This window comes from Leptonychotes weddellii, chromosome 14 (assembly GCF_054177405.1).
Source record: "Leptonychotes weddellii isolate Sample4059 chromosome 14, ASM5417740v2, whole genome shotgun sequence".
Taxonomy (NCBI): Eukaryota; Metazoa; Chordata; class Mammalia; order Carnivora; family Phocidae; genus Leptonychotes; species Leptonychotes weddellii.
The window spans coordinates 74838665-74862557 of NC_138382.1; the positions used below are offsets into that span (position 1 = coordinate 74838665).

Genomic DNA, 23893 nt, shown 5'->3' on the forward strand with positions numbered 1-23893 from the left:
CCCCCCGGTCAAGGACCGGGGACTCTTCCCGCCCCCACCCCCAAGTTTGTTTTCTTAAGTTTGTGTGTAAGATTTTTAAAGTTCTGAGTCAGAGCTTCCCCTAAGATTGAGGAGTTTGGGCCATACTGAGAAATGCCAGAGTGGGGGGAGGGGAGCAGGAAATGGGGCGAAGGAAATGTAGGGGTTGGCGCCTTTTAAACGCATGGATTCGCAAGGGGGTTTTTTCACCCACTGGGGTAAATACAAGGATTTCATTGAGGCCTGTCCCAGCTTGGCACCAAATCTGCATCAACCACAGGATGGTCTTCAGCCCTGGCTGTGGGTCAGTCCCATGCCCCACCCCTCTCCGGGGCAACTTGGGGTGCCCTGCTCTTCCGGACCACCTCCTTCCCTCCCTGGGCCTCCTCTGGGGTCCTGTGGTGAGCCAGGGAGCTGGGGCCTGAGCTCTCAGGTCTCACCACACGGGCTCCCAGGGGTGCCCTGTCAGCGACCACTCCCAGCAGGGGGGGTTAGGAAGATGGGAGGTGGGGGTGGGAAGGGGGCACTTTGGTCCCCCTAGATGGAGGCGGCATTGAGACCAGAGAGGAAGCACAGGACAGGGTGGTGCTGTCAGTCTGAGCCAGCCCAGTCTGGCTGCAGAGGAGGCGCCCTCACCCAGGGCCTTAGGGTTTGGGGTGGTCCCCTTGGTTTGCAGTCCTTCCCGGACTTGTGGGAAGAGTGTTTCATAGAAAACCTTTGAAGATATGTGGAAAGAGTGGATGTTCCTGGCCTTGCACCCTTCCTTGTTCTGCAAGTGGGGAGCTGGGTTGCTGAGTGGGGGAAGGGAGTGTCAGCCCCATGCACACCAATACTTTAGGTGCCTGTGGGGTGGGGACTCCCGCACCATCTCCAGGGGCTCTGAATGGCTCGGAGGAGGTGAGACCTAGAGGGCCAAAGCTCTGGCCATTGGCCGGAGCTGCAGTGGATTCTCCCTGTGCAACAGGACTACCGTCCTGTTGGAACACATCACATCGCTCATAAGGAAACTAGGCCCAGAGAGGAGCAGTGATAAGCTCAAGGTCACAGAGCTGCAAAGTGGAGGAGGTGGGAGTCCAATCCAGGCTGTCGGACTCTGGAGGTCAAACTTTGGGCTCGGGATCAAATTTCCTTTGCATTTGAAGGCTCAAGGAACAAGGTGGTCCCCAACTTTTAGGAAGGGAGGATGCTGGACCCCGTTGGAGAGGGCCTCGGGATAACCAGCTGCCTGCCCCTCCTATCCAGTCCCCCTATCCCTCGCCTTTCAGGGCAGGCGGATGTGGCTCCAGCCCCCCCACTACCCACCTCCCCTACGAGAGAAGAATGATGCCCCTGTTCCTTTGACCTTGAGTACCAGCAAAGCCAGGCTGAAGCCTTTCCCTTTGGGAGGGGGATTTCTCTGGATCATACTCTGGCCCCTAAATTTAGAGAAACATAAATACGTTAGTTTCTACAGATAGGAGGGTCAGGAAAGTGGGAAATCTTGTAATACTTTATCCCAATCTATAGTGCATAAAAGTCTTCACGTATCTGGACAGGCACAGAATTGGGATTATCTCCCCTGGGACCCAAATTCCATTCCCTCATTCATTCATGCATGCATGCATTCAGCCATTCATATTTTTGCTTTCAGTATTTATTAAGCACCTACTATGTGCCAGGTGCTGAGACTAAAAAGACAAGGTCAGGGGCGCTTGGGTGGCTCAGTCGTTAAGCGTCTGCCTTCGGCCCAGGTCATGATCCCAGGGTCCTGGGATCGAGCCCGGTGTCGGGCTCCCTGCTCGGCGGGAAGCCTGCTTCTCCCTCTCCCACTCCGCATGCTTGTGTTCCCTCTCTCGCTGTATCTCTCTCTGTCAAATAAATAAAAAAATCTTTAAAAATAAAAAAAAATAAAAAGACAAGGTCAATCTCTGGGGTTCAGTCTCAAGGCTTCCTGCTGGATCCAACCCAGCTTTTCTGGAAGCGTCCATGAAGGATCTATGAAAGACTCCTGGGGCAGCTTCAGGGCAGCCTCTGTTCTGTGTGTGTGTGTGTGTGTGTGTGTGTGTGTGTGTGCGCGCGCGCGCACACTGGCTCTGCGGAAAAGGTGTCTTACAGCTGTTGTTTAGGAGTGAGACTTCAGTGTGCCAGGCACACGGTTGCCCGTGATCCTCTCAGTAGCCAAAGTCTCCACTCCACAGATACAAACATGAGGTTCAGAGAGGTTGAGTACCTTGCCAAAAGGTTGCACAGCCAATATATGGCAAGTCTGGGACTCGAACCTAGACCCATCTGACTCCAAATAAATACACTAATGGCTAATGTGATTTAGCACTTAACCAGATCCCAGGCACTGTTTTAAGAATTTTATATACATTAACTCACTTAATCCTCATCCCAGCTCTATGGGGGATATAATATTTTCTCCATTTGCTAGATGGGAAAACTGAAGCACAGAAAGGTTGTAGCTTATTCGGAGTCGCACAGCAGTGAAGCTGGGATTTGAACCCAGGCAGGCTGATTCCAAAGTCCAGCTCTTACCCATTGTGCTGGGTGAATCAGCCTTTATACTTGTGTGGGGAGCCTGTTCTGGCTGACTCAGTGGCAAGAAAGAGCCGGAAGGTCCTGGCAGAGAGGAGGATGCAGCTGTGAGAACTTCCCTCGAAGTAGGCGGGGTTTGGAAATCCAGTGGAAAGACAAAGAAACGAGCCATTTCCACATCATTTGCAATAGAGAAAAATTGTAAAGAATCCAAATGTCCCACAAGAGGGAAATGACGAGTTAAGCAGTTTTGGTATACCCACTAGGTGAAATGAGGCAACCACAACTGATCCTGTCGAAGAGGGTGGAGATTACGTGACTCTCAAGCAACACATGAGGGTGGAGATTACGCGAATATCTAGCAACATGTGCTCAGCCCTGGGCGGTGCCACTCCCAGCAAAGGGCACTTTACCTGCCTTATCTCACTGAATCTGCTCCATAAAATCATGAGGTAGAGGGCACCTGGGTGGCTCAGTTGGTGAAGCATCTGCCTTTGGCTCAGGTCATGATTCCGGGGTTCTGGGATCCAGCCCCACATCAGGCTTCCTGCTCAGTGAGGACCCTGCTTCTCCCTCTGCTCCCTGCTTGTGTTCTCACTCTATCTCTATATCAAATAAAATAAATAAAATCTTTTAAAAAAAATTGTGAGGTCGTAATAGTCACCGACATAATAGCGAAGTGACTCAAGCGCTTCCTGGGCACCAGATATTATCTAAGCACTTTAGGTACTGCTGTCCACATTTACAGTGAGGAAACCAGACTCAGAGAGGTGAAGCCACTTGTCCACAGAGCTCTCATAGCTGGTGCGACTTGAAGCCAGAACTTGAATGCAGCTATTTCAAGAAAGCAGGTATGGTCTAAAGGGTTGTCCACTGCATAACTAGAGGGGGCACCAGCTATACTATAATCTGTGGGGATGGTGCCCTTGGAGTTGTGCAGTGCACAACCTGTGCAACCACACATGCTGTCCCTGGGTATGTCTGATCTTAATCCTGGCCTTTCCATCAATATCCCATCCAAAAAAGGAAATGATATTCATGCACACTGTAAGTGGACTCATGTGCAAGCTGGATACATGTGGACATGGGCCAAAAAGTCCACAAAAAATTAAGCAGATATGTCGACATGGTGGGATTTAGGGATGATTTTTCTCCTCTCAAATACCCTTCAGTGCTGGTCTTTGTTATGGTTGTTCCCTCTCCATTAAAAAAAGAAGAAAAATTGGAATTCTAGAGCAGCTCCATCCAATACAACTTTCTGTAATAGTGAAATAGTGAAAATGTTCCCTATCTGTGCTGTCCAGTGCGGGAGCCTCTAGCCACGTGTGGCTATTAAACCCTTGAAGTGTGGCTAGGGGGACTGAGGACTGTCATTTCATTCGCATCAGTGAAAATTTGGAGGGCTGCAGGTAGCAGCTACCCCATGGGACAGTGCAGACCTAGAGCGTGAATCGGCATTTTTCATATTGAACTGGGTCATTCCCAGTTTGCTGTCCTGAACCCCACGGTTGCTAAACTATAGGGTGAGAGAAAGTCGGCTGCAGATTCCCAGCTGGACTGGAGCCTGCTGGATTGGAATCCCGTAGGATGAGATGGGAATGTCCTTTGGTTTTTTTTGTTTTGTTTTTTAAGATTTTATTCATTTATTTGAGAGAGAGAGAGAGCGCGAGCGTGAGTGGGGGAGGGGCAGAGGGAGAAGGACAAGCAGTCTGCCCGCTGAGCAGGGAGCCTGACTCGGGGCTGGATCCCAGGACCCTGAGATCCAGTAGATTACCTGAGCCGAAGGCAGACGTTTAACCGATGGAGCCACCCAGGCGCCCCCCGGGAATGTTCATTTTTAACAAGCTTCCCAGAAGTTCTGAAGCAAACTGTCAGTGGACACCCCTGTGAGAAATTAGGAAGATCTGGTGTCAGCCCCTCCACCGGGCACCCCAGGGGTGGTGAGAGGGGCCGGCAGGTTCCCAGAGTCATGCGTGAAGGCATTGGAAAACCTGCCTTCAAGTGTTAGCAGCCCTTCTGGAGAAGAGTCCCCAGACAACTGGGGCGACCCACAGGGAGATGGACTATGGCTCACCATAGCAGAGAACTTTCTAGGGTGTGACCAGGAACACACTAAGGGTGTCGCAGATGGCTCTGTGCCCAGGTTCTGAGTGTGCCCGCTGCTGGGCAGGCTGGTGGTTGCTGGGATGCAGACAGGCACCAGCCCGCTGACACACGGCAGGGGATCGTCAGCCTTGAGGACACCAGGGCCAGTGAGGTGAGCGGGTGTGGGCAGAGGGATCAGATTTGTTCAAGTTGCAGAGAGGTCAACGGAACCGCGGAAATCTGGAGCGGCTGTGGGCCTTGCGAGGCCCTCGGGGCTCGCCGATGGGAGAGAAGAACCATGCTGGGCCTTTAGCAGCAACTTCACCCTGGTCTAGAAATGGTTAACCAGGGCTGCTTTCCTCCAGAGAGCAAGGGTGGCTTTGGGGACAGACAGCCTGGGCATAAATCGCTGCCTCCTCACAGCCTGGCTGTGTGACCTGGGTCAGTTCCCTCACCTCTCTGAACCTCACTGTCCCCCACTGAGAACAGGGCTTAACGACGGCGCCTGCCCCATTTCAGAAGGCGGGACTTTCTAACCCAGTGCCAGGCACATAATAAAGTTGAGTAAATGGAAGCCAAACAGAAAAAGAAAAGGGTGGGGAAGGAGTCCTCTGTCCTCACCCATAGGCCCAGCTGTGGTGAGGAGAGAGGCAGGAACACTCCAGACGGCCCTGGGAGCTCCTTGGAGCCTCAAACACATTTTCCAGCGTGCCTGGAACTCACAAACGGGTCATAAAAGCCCTCCAGCGATGCTTTAAAGGTCAGCCTCTCAGGGAGCGCAGCGTGGTTCCAGAACCAGGGTTCCGCGAGCTCCCGCCAGCCAGCCCCGGAGGAGGGGGCCCATGGCCCTGGCCTCGGTCTTGGCTGCTCGCTGTGGGGGGGAGAGGGCTGCTGGGGACCCCCAGATGGAACAGGGGGCAGTGGGACATGGTCTTCTGGGGCCAAAGAAACTTGCCTTTCCATGAAGCTGACTTTACAGGGTGGGGTCTGTGGACAGGATTCAGAGAGTCTGTGAATCACCCAAAGTTCCATGCGAGATTGTGTGTGCACCTGTGTTTTTCTGGGGGAAGGGCCCATAGAATTCCTCAGATTCCTCAAGGGGTTCACCAGCGCAAGAGGGGAAGGACCAGTGAGCCATCGTTTGGGAAGAATACTAGTGGGGAGAATAGTTGTCTGTGTAAAGTCCCACCGCGTCTAGCAACTTCTCAGGAAAGCCCCGGACTGTTCCGTCCTCTCTGTGCCGCCCTGACTGGGAGGAATAGCCCCCTTGTTGCCCTCACTGCACAGATGGCGAAACTGAGGGCCCAAGAGGGAGGGGGAGGGGGAGTTTTCCTCATTTTCAGATGCGGGGTGGGGGCCAGGGGGGAAGGGAAGTGGTGGAGGGCAGGGGGAGGCAGTCATTTGCTCTCTGGGTGGGCTGCTGGTTGCCTGTCCCCCACTGCCCCCAAACATGCCCGAATGCTGGGTCAACGGTCAGCTCCTAAGTACCCCCCCAACACCCGCCACCCCAACCCAGGGACAGAGGGAGCAGGGAGGAGGCAAACGTCTATCCTCAGGTGTGGGACTGTAGTGGGCAGAACTTGGGATCCCACTGCCTTGCTGGGAGCCCTTGACCAGGTCAGTGCCACCCCGACTTGCCTCGGTTTCCCCATCTGCAAAAAGAAGGGGCTGTAAGGTCCCTTTAGGTCTGAGTCCTTGAGAAGACAAGAGTCACAGGCTTGAGCCCCAGAGCTTTGGTGGGTTGGCCTGAGAACCAAGCTACGGGAAGTCGGAACATCTCTCTTCCCGGCCACCAGCGCTCACCCTGACTCCCAGCGGGTGCTGGCTCCAGGCCTCGAGAGGCCCTTGGGCTCTTAACTGGGAGGCAAAACCCCACACTGGCCCCTGAGCAGCAACTTCACCCTGGTCTGGAAATGGTTAAGGAGGGCAGCTTTCCTCCAAATACCAACCCCTTATTAAAATGTAAGTCTTACGATAAATTTGGCATTTGGCCACCAACCTTAGATTAAAACCAGACGGACAGACCCTAACCTCCTTCTCAGACCAAATTTTGAGCAGAGGGCTGCTCCTCTCTCTCCCGAATGGCTCCCCGACTCCCATGCCCCCTGGGGCCCCACTTCAGTCAGGTGCCCCCACTTTCTGGAGGTGGTTTCGGGGTCTGGGGAGTGGAGAAGGCTGGGCCGACCACAGATGTGGCCAGAGGAGCCTGGAAGTTTGAACTCTTGGACTCTTGGGCTGCTGAAGCCAGAGCAGTCAGGCCCTGGAACCCAGAAGCCTGGGGGGCACGAGGGGAGGCTCGGGAAACCCAGAACCTTTGAGATGGTCAGCCGTAGCTGGCCTTGACCTCCTGGGCCTTTTCTGTGCCTGAGAATAGGACACAGATATTCTCTGCCTGGTAGCTTTGTCTCTGCTCCCCTCGTTGGGCCCAATGACCCCATTTTTCAAAGGCTCCTGGGCCAGAGAGGTAGCTTTGGCCTCATCTGTATCTGCCCCCCTGGCTTCCCCGAGTGGGCCTGCTGTAGCAGCCCCCATGTGGAGACGTTCTGGCCCAGGAACCCGCCTCCTGGCAGCTTTCTCACTGAAGGTTTCCCCAAAGACCAGGACCCAGAGCGGCTCTGGGGTTAAACCCGCAGGGCTGAGCCATCATCTGGGCCTTAGCCAATTACGTCCCCCACTCTCACGCCCCTCCCGGGGTCCCCTTGCCCCAGTGCAGGGGGGCTCCTTTCTCTACCAATCCCAGTGGCTCTCTCTGCCCCTCCGCCTTTTCCTGTGTACTTCTTTTTATAGAACAATTTATTGAGATATAATTCACATACCATTTAAAGTGTGTAAAGTGTGTACTTCAGTGATTTTTAATATATTCATTTGTGCAACCATCACCACGATTTTAGAACATTTCCAGCAGCACCCCCAAAACCCCTGCACCCTTTAGTCATCCTCCTTCCCTCCCCACCTCAATCCTCCCCACCACCAGGCCTTAGCAGCCACTGACCTACTTTCTGTCTCCTTAGATTTACTTTTCCTGGACATTTCTTTCTTTCTTTTTTTTAAATTTTATTTATTTATTTGACAGAGAGAGAGATCACAAGTAGGCAGAGCAGTAGGCAGAGGGAGAGGGAGAAGCAGGCTCCCCGCTGAGCAGGGAACCCGATGCGGGGCTCCATCCCAGGACCCCGGGATCATGACCTGAGCCAAAGGCAGACGCTTCACCGACTGAGCCACCCAGGCGTCCCTGGCCATCTCTTAAAATTGGAATCATACATTATGCAGCCTTTCACGGATGGCACTTATGTCTTTCACTTAACATAATATTCTTAAGCATAAGTAATGTTTTTAAGGGTTCGTCCGTGTCGTAGCATGAATCAGCACTTAATTCCTTTTCACAGTCAAAAAACATTCCCTTGTGTGGACAGACTATGGTTTGTTGACCCATTCATCGGCTGATGGATGGTTGATTCCAAGTTTGGGCTATTATAAGTAACGTTCATTCGTATACAAGTTTTTGTGTGGATATGCATCTCACTTCTCTTGGGTTTATACCTACGAGTGGAATTGCTGGGTCAGATGGTAACTCTGTATTTACCATTTTGAAGACCTATCAGCCTCTTTTCCGAAATGGCTGCACCATCTGATATTCCCGCCAGCGGTGCACGAGGGTTCCAATTTCTCCAAATTCTTGCCCACACTTGTTAATATCTGTCTTTTGATGCTAGCCATCATACTGGGTGTGAAGTGGTGTCTCATGGTGGTTTCGATTTGCATTTCCCTGATGACTAATGATGAGCATCTTTCCACATGCTTGTTGGCCATTTATATATCTTCTTTGGAAAAATGTCTATTCAGATCCTTTGCTCTCTCTCTTTTTTTTTTTAAGATTTTATTTACTTATTTGACACACAGAGAGAGGGAACACAAGCAGGGGGAGTGGGAGAGGGAGAAGCAGGCTTCCCGAGGAGCAGGGACCCCAATGTGGGGCTCGATCCCAGGACTCTGGGATCATGACCTGAGCTGAAGGGAGATGCTTAACGACTGAGCCACCCAGGCGCCCCTGCTCATTTTTTTAAAGATTTATTTTACTTATCTGAGAGAGAGCTAGCACGCACGAGCTCGGGGAGGGGCAGAGGGAGAGAATCTGGAGCAGACTCCACGCTGAGCACAAAGCCCAACAAGGGGCTTGATCCCACAACCTTGAGATCATGACCTGAGCCGAAAACAAGAGTCAGACATTTAAGTGACTGAGCCACCCAGGCACCCTGATCCTTTGCTCATTTTTAATTAGATGACTTGTCTTTTTATTGTTGAGTTCAAGCGTTCTTAATATCTTCTAAATACGAGCCCCTTGCCAAACATACGATTTGTGAACCTTTTCCCCATTCTGTGCGTTGTCTTTTCACTTTCTTGTTGGTGTTGACTAAAGTTTGAATTTTGATGAAGTCTGCTTCATCTTTCTTTAATTGCGTGTGCTGTGGGTTCACATCTAAGTAACCATTGTCTGGCCTTTCGGAGGGGAAGACAAACTGGCTTTGGATGTTGGGATTTCCCATTGTTTTCTGGGATGAGGCATTCCTTCATTTACATAATCAATCATTCAGAAATATTTTTGAAACCAAACTTCTTGCCCGGTCCTGGGGCTATGGGGTGACGAGGCAAACCCAGTCCCTGCCTTCCTAGTGCTGAGTTAAATGGAAGAGACAGGCACAAAGTAGATAAACCAAAAGAGAAAAACTACTTCATTACAGATGTGTGGGAGACGGAGAGGGCCCAAGAGCCTGTAACGAGGAGATCTGGCCTGGCCTGGGGGCTGGGAAAACCTCTTAGGGCAGGGGATTTAGGCTCAGACTAAAAACTGGGTAAGCCTGAGTCAGGCAGAAATGGTGCAGTGCTCCAGGTAGAGGGGACAGCTTGGGCAAAGGCCCTGCGGTGGGTAGGAGCTCATGCTGTCTAGTGAGGCAGATCCCATTGGTGCCCGGGCCCCTCCACTGGGTCTTCTGAGGGGGTCCAGTCATCCTGTGGAAGTGTATGCAGCACGTCGTGGCCTTTGTGCATGGAAGGGATAGGCTCCAGACCCCAGAGAGACCCAGATGCTTGGCAACTGCATCTAGGACTCTGCTGAGGTTTCTAGGGGATCTGTGGGAGCCTCCCCCAGTCTCCTCCAGACTGCAGGGTCAGCCCACGCCTGCTTAGGCTCCCTTGTAACCATACTGGTCACTGGCCTGGGGGCGGGGACGGGAGTCTGGGCGTGAGAGTCCCAGGTTGTTCATTCATTCATTTACTCAACACTCAAAAAATATTTGTGAAGTGTTTACCTTAAGCCAGGCCCTGTGATGGGTTCCAGAGGGACAAAAAATAGTAAGTTCCAGGCCCTGTTGGACAAATGACCCCACATTTACTCAACAGTGTGACACAGCTACAACAGGGGGTCTAGGATGGCTTCCCCGAGGAGGTGGCATTCTGCTGAGACATGAAGGGGAGTCGGGGAGGGAGAAAGGAGGGGTTGCGAGCCCAGGAACGATATACGCAGGGGTCCGCAAGTGAGGGGTGTGTATGTCCAATGTGAGTACCAACCTCAAGGAGGCTGCAAACCCGGGACAGCAGCCCCGCGCCCTCCTGAGGACCGGGCCCATCCAGTGGATAGAGGCAGAAAGGCCCTCTAGAGAAAGGCTCCATCCTTCTGTTGTGTCCACCATGCCCAGGGCTGGGCTGGGGCTGGGGCTACCTCTTCTCTCCATTTTCCCTGGCAACTGGCTATGAGGGATGTATCAAGAAAAGAAAGGGCCAAGGGAGTGGGCTTTCTTTGCTGTGTGACCCTGTGTAGGTCCTGGCCCCTTCTGGGCTTCCCTCTGTCTTCTCTCTAGGACAGAGACGGGCCTGCCTGACCCTCTTGAGGCTGTTGGGGGCTTCCAGGGAGGTCATGCTAGGAAGTCTGCCTGTGTGATCTCCCCAGAGGACCTGAGCCCCTCCTTTGTGTCTTAGGCCTGGTCGCTCAGTGTCCGGGACCAAGGTCAGCTTGGCTGGACATGAAACCAGCTCTTACGTTCCTTGCTTGGGATCCTGGCTGGAGTGGGGCTGACCGCCTCGGGAAGGGCTTCAGGGACCATGCTTCTTCTCCTTCCTCCTCCTTCCTGACACTCCTTCCTTTCTTCCTTCTAATGTTGCTGGCCCGACTCAGTGTCATGCCTGACAGTGGCCCTGCCCCGGTAGGTCTCACCGGCTGGGCAGCCTGCACGCCTTTCCCTCCTGCGTGCTTCTCCAGGCCCCAGCTTGTGTGCCCAGGAGCTCTGGCACGCACCCCACCCAGCTCCAGAAACATCTCTGCGGCCTTCAGTCTCCTTCCTCCTGGTTGTACGCATTCACCCTAAGCCCCTGGAGAGACCCTCAGAAATCCCCCTGCAGGAGGAACAGGGGGTGCAGACCCTCTTAGGGCCGGCTGCCCCACGTCAAGGGGGCTAAGAGCCTGGGCTTTGTGCTCACCTGCAGGTTCAAATCCCAGCTCCGGCTTTTCCTAGTCCTATGGCTTTGGCATGTTGCTTCACCCGGGGAGCCTCAGTTTCCTTATCTGTAAAATCGGGCTAAGAGCCCCGTGTAGGGTTAATGAGGTAGTTCCTTGTTCCCATTTTTCAGGGAGATTCCCGAGGCTGGGAGCTGTTCAAAGATTTGCCCTCAGCCACTCCGCTGGCGAGCCGGGGCGGCGGGGGGGGGGAGTTGGGGGGGGTGGTGGCTCTCGCCTCCTTAACCATTGGGCTGTCCAGCCTCTTCCTTCTCCCTGCTGAGGAGGTGAGCGATTACCCTCAGCGCCTCCTGGTGGCTCTCAGTGACAGCTCAGGGCAGTTTCCAGAATTCTCGTCTGAGCCCGACAAGGGAGAACCAGGGGTCCTTCAAAGGAACCCTCATCTCTTCCAGGAGACCTGCGAGTGGGGGCTGAAGCCTTTGCAGGCCCCTCCGGGCCCTCCACCTCTACTTCCTTCCTCAGACTTTCCTGCCTGTAAATATTTCTGCAGCTTGGAGCTCCTTTGACCAAGGCCCGGTGTTAATTTGTTAAATCCACATCAAGGTCCTGGGGACCCACTGTTTATTTTTGTGAACGTGTTGGCAGAGATCACATCGGAGGGGGGAGAGGGGCTGCTTATTTGGTCAGAATAAATGCTAATTAATAAAAGTTATTTATTTGGGTTGGAGTTCGCCGCGGCCCCGGGGTCAGGAGCAAACTGACTATTTGAGGCAAAAACAAACAGAGAGTGTCTCTCAACAGCTTGGGAAAGGCAGAAACGAAGAGGCTGGGTTTATTTGTCTTAGGAAGAATTTGCAGTTAATTCCCTCCAGACTATTTAGACCCTTAAATTACACGGAATAAGAAAAACCATGGGTGCAGGGGAGAGGAGCCAGGAACACTTGATCATTTGGCTGAGAGCAGAGTTTTTAAATGTCTTTGGCCCACAGTCGGCCAAATAAATGGTATGTGTGAAATAATTTAATGGCAGAAAACTGTGCACAAGTCATTTTTTTATATCGTAATGTAATCGGGGACGAAGTAATTTGGTTTTAAGGGAGAGAGAGGGCGGCAGACCTCCCCCCATCCGAATACATTTCTCTCCCGCCCCGATCCAGCCCCTCACGACTGCACCTAAGCAGCCCGTGTAAACGCGGGCGGGTTTGGGCTTCATTCTGAACCCTTGAGAAAAGCGGGACTTTTACCGAACAAAAGGAGATTTGGGGCACAGCCCAACTTGGAAAGAACGGGGCCCCAGTAATCGCTGGCCAGAGGCTTAGTGAGTTATTTATTTCATTTCCAAATGTTTGAAAGTCCCAGCGTGGAGCCCCCTCCCCGGGGGACACACAGGCCCACCACCACCCATTTCTCAGGAGGTGACTCAGGAGCTTCGGGTCACAAATATCCAGCACATCCGCCGGAAAGCAGAGGTCGAGTCCTGGGTCACCTGCAGGACGCTGCTTGAGGTGTCCTTGGCCTCGGCTGCCTACAGCGGGGACCGTCTTTCTTTTTTTTTTTTTTTAAAGATTTTATTTATTTATTTGACAGAGAGAGACACAGTGAGAGAGGGAACACAAGCAGGGGGAGTGGGAGAGGGAGAAGCAGGCTTCCCGCAGAGCAGGGAGCCCGACACGGGACTCGATCCCAGGACCCTGGGATCATGACCTGAGCCGAAGGCAGACGCTTAATGACTGAGCCGCCCAGGCACCCCGCGGGGGACCATCTTTCCTACTGCGGGCTGGGGTCACGGGACCAAAGGGCTGGGGAGAAACACCCTTGACCTCGGGCACAAAACCACTTGCCCAGAAGCAACAAAGCTGAGGGTAGTGACCATTTATTGAGCAATTCCTCTGCTCTCGGCACCGAGTTAAACCCTGTTCCTCATAGGAACTCTGTGTGACTTTGAGCAAGCCATTGTCCCTCACAGCTCCCAGAGGTGAGGTCTTCCTTTGGAACAAAGAGGTGCCGAGGGACATACTTCTGTCTTCCCATCCCCCTACCCGCCCCCTCCCCAGGCCAGGATGGAGATCAAGGGGCATTTCCACACCAGTGAGGTGACATGAGGCTCTAAGCCCTCTAGAGCCAGGACTGAGATTGCGACAGACCCCTGGGTCCCCTTCCCTAGGAGCAAGGTGGATGAGGGAGGAGACCCCCCCGCAGCCTGGGCCGGCTGAGCCTTTTGACAAACAGGAATTCCAACCCAGAGGGACAAACTCGGCCTCAGTTTCCCCCGGGGGCAGAGATTTAGTGCGTGGAAGCATGGGTAACGCTTGGCACGACTCGTGGGCTAAACCAGCTTTTGCTGAGCGTGCCCCATCAGAGCTGCCTTGATGGGACCCCAGAGAGAGCGGATCCCAGACACGGGAGGAGGCCAGCTGGTGTTGGTGTGGGAGGCCTGGGGTTGTCGGGGGGCCCGGCGCTAAATGCCTTTGAGTGAGGGTTTCGGCTCCAAGTCACCACACAGTTTAACCAGCGAAAGAGCCGAGTTGTTTCTTCCGGCGCCCACTTGGCGGGGGCGAAAGCTGCAAAATGGTTTTCATTTAAACACCCTCCGTTTTGAACTGCTCAGAAACTTCTCGAAACAAAGTCTCCTTTTTTGGCTGAAATGCCTCCTGCGTTGGGTGTATGCCCAAACAGCGTTGCCTAGAGGGGGGTGGAAATCATCTCTGGGATGGCTGGTGTTCCAGAAGCTTCTGTCCTGCTTTGGGGCTATTGATCACCACCCGGTTTTCAGCTCGTGGGCCTTTGTTGTTTTAGTTTAGCTTTCCTCCCATTCCAGGGGACAGGGACGCAGGGCACAGAGACATTCACAGGCACCAGGCATTCTCATCCATCTTCGCCTTTTCTTGGAGGAGAGGGGCGAGGAGAGAAGGCTGGAGCCCGGTCAGGGGACGAGGCGGCTCCCTTCGGGCCACTCACGTTCCCCACCACCCCCTGCCCCCACATGTGACTCCTGCGTTTGCAACAGTCCTGAACGCCCAGCTAGGCCAGCGCCGTGAGCACTGTGAACGAGATGATTCTTTGGTGTGGGGGCCTGTCCTTGTCCTGAAGGGCGTTTATTAGTAGCCCCGGCCTCTACTTGTTCAACCCCTGTAGCACCTCCCACCCCCAGTCCTGACCATCAGCAATGTTTCCGGACACTGTCAGGTGTCCCCTGGAGGCAGAATTGTCCTCAGTAGAGAACTACCAGTCCAAACTCAGCTGTAAGGTCATCTTTTCCCAGGGACCGCCCTGTGTCCTGCCTGACAGGACCCCCATCGGCTCCCACGATTATTATTTACCAGTCTCATGGAACGCTTCAGCCTCAAATCGAATCAGTTGGTTGCTCAAGAGTCAATAAACCCTGCTAACGTGGGAGCTTCTTTGAAAACAGGGATTGAGTGGTATTCATCACTGGGCCTGGAATGTTCTAGATGCTCAGCAGAGCAAATACCCAGCATTGTGCGAAGAATATTGGACATGTTAAGGGACTGTGTAACTGGGGAAGCAAAACTACAAGGTATGGACAGCTCCAAAAGGTTGACAATATGTTCTGTTGTCCAAACTGGGCAAAACAGACCTTCCCATACACTGCTGGTGGGAAGCCTTATGGGGGAATCTGGCCACCTCTAGCATTTTTCTCATTGGCCCAGTAATCCCGCTTCTAGGAATCTGTCCCAAATATGTACTGGCAAAAATAGAAAATCATGTTTGCGTGTGGTTCTTCGTTGTGGCATTCTTTTAGTGGCAAAAGACTGGAAATGCGCCAGGTGTCCATCAATAGGGCTCTGGGAGAATAAACCATGGGGTAGTCCCCCAGCCAAGTGCTTGGGAGCTGTGGAAAGGAGTGTTTTATTATATTTGCAAAAAGCAATGCTGGAAGGATAAAGCAAAAACTGCTTTAAAAAATAAGTTCTGGGCGCCTGGGTGGCTCAGTTGGTTAAGCATCTGCCTTCGGCTCAGGTCATGATCCCCGGGTCCTGGGATAGAGTCCCAAGTGGGGCTCCCTGCTCAGCCGGGAGTCTGCTTCTCCCTCTACCGCTTCCCCCTGCTAGCGATCTCTCTCTCTCTCTCGGATAAATAAATAAAATCTTTAAAAAAAATACAATAAAAAATAAGTTTCTCCAGATGGAGGGAGGGAACACTAGAGAAAATAGAGTGTGGGGAACAATCCACATAAAGAGCGTTATGTTTGTTGTGCCGAGATGGAATGGTATCTGGAAAATTATCAATAGGCAAGTTGAAGCACCAGGGTGTTCAGCATGATCTCATGCTTGTAAATTTTTTAAAACGTACATTTGTAATCTTGTAAAGCATGGGGAGTAGAGCTGGAGAGAGGCGAGTATTTTGTTTTACTTCTGACCCTTCTCTGGTATTTGAATCTATTACTGTGACAAGCACTGACATTACTTGGTTATTAAAATATACATTTTTAATAAGATCAGATGCATAAGGAAGTGCTGAGCTTGATGGTGTTGCGTGTGTGCGGAGTGAGTGCAGCAGGGGATCCCAGGTGGACTCAGGTGGTCACGAGGGCTCCCTGGAGGAGTGGGCAATAAACTGGGCCCTGGGGGACAAATAGTCAAGTCCAGTTCCGCCCCTCAATAAAATGGAAATGGGGTGGGGCGCCTGGGTGGCTCAGTTGGTTGGGCGACTGCCTTCGGCTCAGGTCATGATCCTGGAGTCCCTGGATCGAGTCCCGCATCAGGCTCCCTGCTCGGCAGGGAGTCTGCTTCTCCCTCTGACCCTCCTCCCTCTCATGCTCTCTGTCTCTCATTCTCTCTGTCTCAAATAAATAAATAAAATCTTTAAAAAAAAAAATAAAAAAAAAATAAAATGGAAATGGGGCAATAGTGGCTGTAAACGTCCCTCAAGGGACAGGATGGGTCTAAAAGGTAATAGTTGCTGACGCCATGCCTTCCCCAGGGTTATGCCGGGCGTCCTTATCTGAGCTGCCCATCCTGCATCAGAGGCCAGCATAGACCCTTGGTCAGCTCCTCTGCTGGGGTTCACCCCCTGATCATTCCCACCTCTTGTGCTTTGCCTCTAATGTCTGCCCTCCCTCCCTCTGATCTGATTGGAAAATTCTTGTACATCCTTCAAAACCCACTTTGAGCACCACCTCCTCTGAGGAGCCTTCCCTGATTGTCTCCCCATCGCCCGCCAGAGCTGAGTATCCTCCTGCACCCTGGTGTAACCCTTGTCCCACAGCACTGGGCGTCTTATTCTGGGGCCTGCCTCCCTCAGTCTGCTTCGTCTCTCCCCAGTACCCTACACAGCCCCTGGCACGCAGTAGGTGCTCAGGGTGCAGAAAGGTGCCCTTCTGCATTGTGGGGCCTTCTGGAAGGTTGCTCTCAGCAGCCGGCCAGGTGGGTTTGGTGAATAGGACCAGGACTCTGGTACCAGCTTGATGGTTCAAATCCCTCCTCTACCACTGACTGGGTGCTTGAACTCGTGCCAGAGACCTTGGCCTCCCTGAACCCGCTTCCCTGTCCCTCTGTAAGTTGGGGATGATGAGGCTGGCCTCCATTGTCTATACAGGATTGCTGCGAGCAATGATCGTGGGTGCTCAAGAGCCTGCCCACCGTGGGCCCTCGAAACTGTGACTCCATGGGGCGCCTGGGTGGCTCAGTCGTTAAGCGTCTGCCTTCGGCTCAGGTCATGATCCCAGGGTCCTGGGATCGAGCCCCGCATCGGGCTCCCTGCTCGGCGGGAAGCCTGCTTCTCCCTCTCCCACTCCCCCTGCTTGTGTTCCCTCTCTCGCTGTGTCTCTCTCTGTCAAATAAATAAATAAAATCTTTAAAAAAAAGAAAGAAAGAAAGAAACTGTGACTCCTGTTCTTGGTTATGTGTCGTTATAATTCCACGACAAATATCCACGGAGGGTTTACGGTGCCCCAACGCCTAGGCCAGGTGCTGAGGATACTCAGCTGTCCCCTGGGCCTCCCTGACCTGGTCAGTTGTCCCTCGTGGCAACAGGAGCCTGTGGCCTGGCTCCAGGATAGGGGTCCGACTGCTTTGGGTCACTATTCTATTCCCCGTGGGCACTGCGCCTGCCACACAGCAGCTGCTCAGTTAATATGTGGGGAAGGGATGAAGGAGGGAGTGAATTCAAGGGATCTGCTCCTGCTCTCGGGGCCGGACCGTCCATCCGCAGAGCGGGGCGGCTCAAGGAGAGCGCGCCGTGCAAACTGCCAAGCTAATGCCTGAGTCGTGACCCTCTGGGCCCTGGCACCTCCGCACCTCTGGGCGCAGGGCGGGCCCCGGCCGGCCACCCACCCACCTGCTGACCCTCGGCCCCTCCGCAGGTGAGTGTCCCAGCCCGGGGCGCGGCGGCGCGGCCAAGCGGAAGAAGAAGCAGCGGCGGAACCGCACCACGTTCAACAGCAGCCAGCTGCAGGCGCTGGAGCGCGTGTTCGAGCGCACGCACTACCCCGACGCCTTCGTGCGCGAGGAGCTGGCCCGGCGCGTCAACCTCAGCGAGGCGCGTGTGCAGGTGAGCGCTGCGCACCCCGGGGGGGCTCTCCTCGGGGCCCCGGAGCTGCGGAGGCCAGGCACTGAGCGGCAGGAGCGTCTGAGGCCCCGAGGACTGGGCTTCAAATCCAAGCCCCGCCACCTACCCGCTGGTGTGGCCTTGAGCAGGTTACTTAACCTCTCTGTGTTGAAGGTGCCTCCCTGGAAAGTGAGGACCACGCGGTCTCTTGTAGAGGGTTCTGCATATTTGTCAAGTGCTTAGAGCAGTGCCTGGCGGGGAAGGGTTTTGCTGAATAAAGCCGTGTTCAAGAGTTAAGGTCTGCTCGTTGCCAGCTCTGAGCCGAGAGCTCAGCACGCCCCTCTCCAGTCACAGTCTTGGAACAGCCGAGGGGCTCGTGTTCCCGTCCCTCCGCGCGTTCCCTCGCCCTTTCTCCGACGCACGCTTAGCCCGCCGCAGAAGCATCCCCATTTTACAGATAAGGAAACCGAGGCCCAGAGAGGGGAAGCTGCCAGGCCTCAGCTGGTGGCAGAGCGGGCACGCACTGCATCCCAAAGGACGTGGGTCCCCTTTGCCGCCTGCTGCACCCCGTTCAACACGCCTCCCCCGCCCCCAGGTCTGGTTTCAGAACCGCCGGGCCAAGTTCCGCCGAAACGAGAGGGCCATGCTGGCCAACCGCTCCGCCTCGCTGCTCAAGTCCTACAGCCAGGAGGCCGCCATCGAGCAGCCCGTGGCTCCCCGGCCCACCGCCCTGAGTCCCGATTATCTTTCCTGGACCGCCTCGTCCCCCTACAGGTGAGAGCAGGAACCCCTTCCGGTGGGGAGGGGGCGGGGCCTCTTCGGGCCCAGATGCCTCGGAGGATCCGCAGGGAGCTGCGATTGGTGCCCAGGCGCCTCTGAAGCCCCTGTCGGCCGAGTAGGGTGTGGGCCAGTGTGTGTGTGTGCTCACGAGTGTGTGTGTTGCACACGAGTGTTTCCACATCAGTATGTGCACGTGATCAGGAGTGTGCATGACTGCGCGTGTGCACGTGTGTGCATGAATGTGCCCCGTCTGCAGGGGGCATGAAGAACCCTTGTCACCCTAAGGAAGCTGGAGACCAAGAGGAAGATTTCTGGGCTGGCAGGAGAGCCCCAGCGCCCTGCGCTGACCTCCCTGGCTCGGAGGGCTGAGGGAAGGGCCTCCCTAGCCCAGGGGGCCTGGCTGGGGTCCGGAGCCAAGTTCTGAGGCAGTTTGGCTCTGGTCAAAGCTGGAGAAAGGAGGCAGGGCAGGAAGGAAGAGGGAAGAAGTACTAGGGAGTTATGTTTCTGTACCCACAACTCCAGGGGGTGCCACCTGACCCTTAGTCTGTGGGAGGTGCTGGAGCCCTGGTCTTGTGCGAGGCGAGATCCAGCAGGTGGGCTTGTGGGGTCAGAGTCCTCATGATGCCCATGGTGGCCAGCTCTCCCGCCCTGTCCGTACCTGGAGCAGGAGAGCCACCCAGAGGCATCCTTCTGAACAGGTGTGTGTTCCCTCCCCCTCCATCCCGCTGTGCACCAGGCCCAGCGCAGGTACTGGGGGTGAGCAGGACCCAGGCTCTGCTCTCGGGAGGCTCCTGATCCAGGGAGGGATGCCCACAAACCCACAGAGGCTGCTCTGTGTCCTGGTGCCATTTGTGAGTGTTTCTGACTCCTCCCCAAATCCTGCAGCCCCAGCTACGCCCAGCCCCTGGGGGGAGGGCTTCCCAGGAGAGTCAAGTGAGGAGGGGAGGCAGGAGGACCAGAGGCCGGGGTCCAGGGCCGGCAGCCGGAAGTGGTCAGCTTTGCGCAGCATGCCAGCCACAGCTACATGTCCTTGTGCCTTCTGTCACCCCCAGCACGGTGCCGCCCTACAGCCCTGGAGGCTCAGGCCCTGCGACCCCAGGAGTCAACATGGCCAACAGTATCGCCAGCCTCCGTCTCAAGGCCAAGGAGTTCAGCCTGCACCACAGCCAGGTGCCCACAGTGAACTGACGGCCGGCCTCCCAGGACCCCACTGCCTCCCCGGTCTAACAAGGGCAAAGAGAGCAGACATGAAAGTGACCTTCTCCTGTCCGCTGTCCCCAGGACAGGCTGGTTGGGCTCTCCTGGCCCCTCTCTCCAGTCCGGACTCCTGGGCCCAAGAGGCTGCTGAGATGCCAGGAGCCCCTTGTCTACAGCCGTGGGAGACTTTGGTCCATGACCTTTGGAGGGGTTGAGCCAGAGGCGCAGGAGCCCACCAAGGACTGCATTTATTTTGTGTATTAAAACCGAAAAGCTTTTGTCTTTAAGAAATAAAAAAAAAATTTTAAGCCCCAAAAAGTTTGAGGGAGGGCGGATAAGGGCAGCGAAGCAATTGAGTGGATGGCCTTCTGGGGCCCTGCTCTGGCCTGCAGCCGTGCCGGGGCCAGATGCCCTCATGTGGGCGCCTTCTTGTGAATGAAGCCCTCCATCATCCAGCAGAGCCCCACGGGTGGGGAGTCGGGTAGGAGGACAGAGGCCTGCCCTGGACCCCACGGGCACCTAGGTGTTTGGGAGAAACCCCGCCATGTGACTCTGGGCAGGATCCCTTCCCTGTCTGGGCAGGGAGTGTCCCCTCTGCCCTATGGTGGGGGGCAGGGTGGGTGACCATGGATTCCTGGGCTGGCCAGACTGTGTGTGTGTGTGGCGGGGGGGCAGATGCTGGAATTAACTCCCTTATCTCTGGGCATGCAGAAGGTATGGGACCCTCCTGGGCCCAGGCAAATGGCCCAGAACTGGGGGTGCAGAGTGGAGGTCCCACGCGGGTCAAAGGACAGAGGAGTGGTCCTAACAGCCAAGGACACCAGAAGACCTTATCCAAGTCCACCCACCTTTTTGCAGATGATAACTGGCGGTGACAGAGGACACACGTACCACCAGCTAATGACATCACTTATAGAGAGTTTGTAGGAAACTGGGGTGAAGGGAGTGGTCTGAAGCCAGCCCCTTCCACCTGGCCCCCTACGCAGCCCCTTCTGTGGGGCACACCCTCCAGGGAAGTTCAGAGTCATTTCTGCTGATAGTGACCTCAACCAGCCCCCAGGAAGTAGGACAGCACTCCCCGACCCCCAGAGGGCATAAAGATGACCAGCCCCTCCTGGTGACGGCCCTCGTTGTGACACGGCGATCACACCCCGATGGAGCCAATCAGGGGGACCTCTCCTCCCATAGTCTGCCCTGTCCACACTGCAGCAAAGTGCCCCAAAGTGTCAGCTTTCCCCCCCACCCATGGGCTACATCTCCTAGATGACCTCAAACAGGTCAAAGCCTCATGACAATCCTTGCGTGAGGGACAATCCCCATTTTTGTGTTAGAAGATACGGTAATTATACCTCTGAGTGAGGTGAGGACCCCTCCCCATTCTCCCCCATTCACCCCGAGATCTTCTTCCCCATACTTCGTCTGGGATTTCACCGTGAGTACTGGGTTCTTGGGCACTGCGCTTTGCCCTTTTCTGATGTGCACACAAGCCCCAGGACGCTCACCGTGTGACTTCCCTGTGGCTGGACAGTTGGGACTCTGTCAGCCCAAGAGAGTGAGGGGTGCCGATGAGGGTGAGGGAGGCAGGGGCTTTGGCTGAAGGCGTGGGGAGGGGGCATCCTGCTGTCTTGAGGGGCTCAGGCTCACCTGATTACGAAAGCCAGAGCAGGGGAGACATCTGTGCCCTGGATGGTGTGTGTGTGGGAGGGGTTGTCTTGCTCAGTTTGGCCTCTGCCTGGGCTAAGTGATCTCTGGGTCTCCATTTACCATTCATTCGCTGAACAAAGAGGACACACTTGCTGTGTGCCAGGGCCCTGAGGAGAAAGCAGGGAACTGACATGGGGTCCCTTGCAGGGAACTGACATGGGGTCCCTTGCAGAGAACTGACATGGGGTCCCTTGCAGGGAACTGACATGGGATTCCTTGCTGCAGAGGCCACACCAAACACAGGAGCCCCAAACCTAGTCTAAGACATCTGGGCAGTCTTCCTGGAAGAGGTGTCCTGGAAGGATGAAGAATTGGCCAAAGAGTGGGGGAGAACAGTGTTTCTGGCTAAGGGAACAGCATGTGTGAAGGCCCTGGGGTGAGCCAAAAGCTGTCTCTTTGGGCCAGTGGGGACAATTCCAGGGCTGGATCTCCCGGTGCGGGGTGAAGGTGGAGAGAAGCGGGGGCTGGCTCAAATGGGGCCGGTGTGGCCAAATCTAGAAGGCGATTGGCTTGGTAGAGGGACACCCCCCACCCCCGGGTTCTGTATGGAGGAGTGGCCATAGGACTAAGAGTGGAGGCAGGGAGGCCCCTGCAGAGGCCAGGGCAGATGTCCAGAGAGGAGTGGCAGGAGTCTGGACCAGATGTGGGCAGATCTGGGAGGCGTCCCAAACACAGCAGGGGCAGGGGTTAAGGACCGGATGATGGGCTGAGGGAGACGAGGGAGGCCAGGTGGTGGCCAGGATTTGGCTTAGGCACACGGAAGTACCGGGGAGGAAGAAGACTCTGGAAGCAGGACTTGCCTGGTGGAGGTGTCGGGAAGATGCTGGCCTGCCCTTCCACCCAGAAGAGAGCTGGAGGCCAGCCTGGTCCGAGCAGCCTCCTCCCTCATGAGGGGTTTACCATTTCCCCCCCACCCCAGGAATCTGCACCAGCGAAGGCCGATGGCCCACGGGGTGGCCAGAGCTGTGCCCTCCTGGCAGCCAGGCAGGCAGGCCTCTTTCCTCCCCAGAAGCACTGAACCAAAAGCAAGTGACAGGCCAGCCCAGCCACCGGCCAGAGCTCCAGCCCTCAGATTTCTCATCCAAAGGGAGGGTGCCATGAAGCATCGCCAGGTTGGGGTGGCCTGCAGCAGAGATGGGGTCACACTGGGTGGAAGTTGGGACCTAGAAGGCAGGTCCCAAGAACACCAGCTTCAGAAAAAGCTGGGGGCCTGTTTCCCATGGAGGCGCCGGCCCTGCCATTGGGCCACAAGGATGGCAATGTCACTTCCTCCCAAGCACGCCAGAGAAAACAAACCGGCTTAATCGTTTACACGTGCTGCTCCAGGGAGCTGGGGGGGGGGGGCACGGCAGCCCTCCCTGTAACAGGCTGTTGCAAGTGTCCCCCTAATTGCGGAGCTGCGTGGGCAGCCCCCTGGGCACCCGTCCCGGGATAGAAATTTCCATGAGGATAAGGTACCCAAGGCCCCGTCCTGGGCTGGGAGAACTTGGAATCTTTCTCTCTTTGACTCCCTCTGCCCATGTGGCCAAGCAGGCTTGGGAGAGGACACTGCGTGCCTTTGCTTCTATTTTTTTGTTGTTTGTTTGTTTGAAATAAAAGAACTTGATTGAAAGAAAGAGAAAAGGCAGTCTGGGCTCTCGCAAAACCCAAAACCTGGGAGGTAAAGACCGGTTTTATCTCGGGCGAGGCACTTCTGTGAGCCTCAGTTTCCTCCTCTGTAAAATGGGGCTAACAACAGGTAATAAGAACTGAAGCCAACTCATGGGATTGTGGGCACAGAGTTACCTTCTGTAAATGGGCACTTTGGTGTTTACGGTTGAGGGGCACAGAGTAGAGTTGGAGGAAGTCAGAATACTCCCGTCCTGGGGTGCAAGAACACGTCTCCTGCCCTGAGAACCCAGCACACGCTGTTCAGGGGCCCTTCAGTGCCCAGCCCCTGCACCTCTGTCGCCCGCCCCTGGGGGGCGCTGTGTGGTCACTGCTGGGCACAGAGCTGGGTGACCATCAGGGCTCCAACTGGCGCCTGACCCAGCCTTCTCTCGAAAGACAAGCAAATCCCAAATCACCAGCAGGGGTCACAGCGTAAACATCATTGGCACAAGCCTTCCGGAAATTGTCCCAACAGTCATGAGAATGTGCACATGCTGTCACCATCTCCAACTCCATCTCGAAACCCCACTTCCAAGAAGGAATCCAACATGGGGGGTGGGGGTGGGGATTGGAAAACCAGTGTGTGCTGAGCTGTTTAGCACACATTTCATCCCTGCAATGTAAAAACTCTGGGAATGACACAAACCCAAAGGTAAATATTATAATTTAAATGTTCATCGTGGCTTGCAATCCGCTTGTCTGGGTGTTTTCTGTCCTGTGGCTAATAACCTAAGAGAGAAACAGAATGAGCAGGTCAATGCAGTAGTCTCAACTGCATAAAGAGCTCTTTTTTTTTTTTTTTAAAGATTTTATTTATTTATTTGAGACAGAGAGAATGAGAGAGACAGAGAGCACATGACAGGGGGAAGGGTCAGAGGGAGAAGCAGGCTCCCTGCCGAGCAGGGAGCCCGATGCGGGACTCGATCCCGGGACTCCAGGATCACGACCTGAGCCGAAGGCAGTCGCTTAACCAACTGAGCCACC

At 54.8% G+C, this 23893-nt stretch overlaps 1 protein-coding gene across 1 annotated transcript in view; it reads left to right on the plus strand.

The window, feature by feature from the left end:
* PRRX2 (paired related homeobox 2) overlaps positions 1-19873 on the plus strand; it is a 42811-nt gene extending 22938 nt beyond the window's left edge. The window contains exons 2-4 of the mRNA XM_081803744.1: positions 17394-17581; positions 18174-18352; positions 19411-19873. Of these exons, the coding sequence (XP_081659870.1) occupies positions 17394-17581; positions 18174-18352; positions 19411-19546 (503 nt within the window). The 3' untranslated portion in view covers positions 19547-19873. The remainder of the gene's footprint in view (positions 1-17393; positions 17582-18173; positions 18353-19410) is intronic.
* Positions 19874-23893: the final 4020 nt, after the last annotated feature.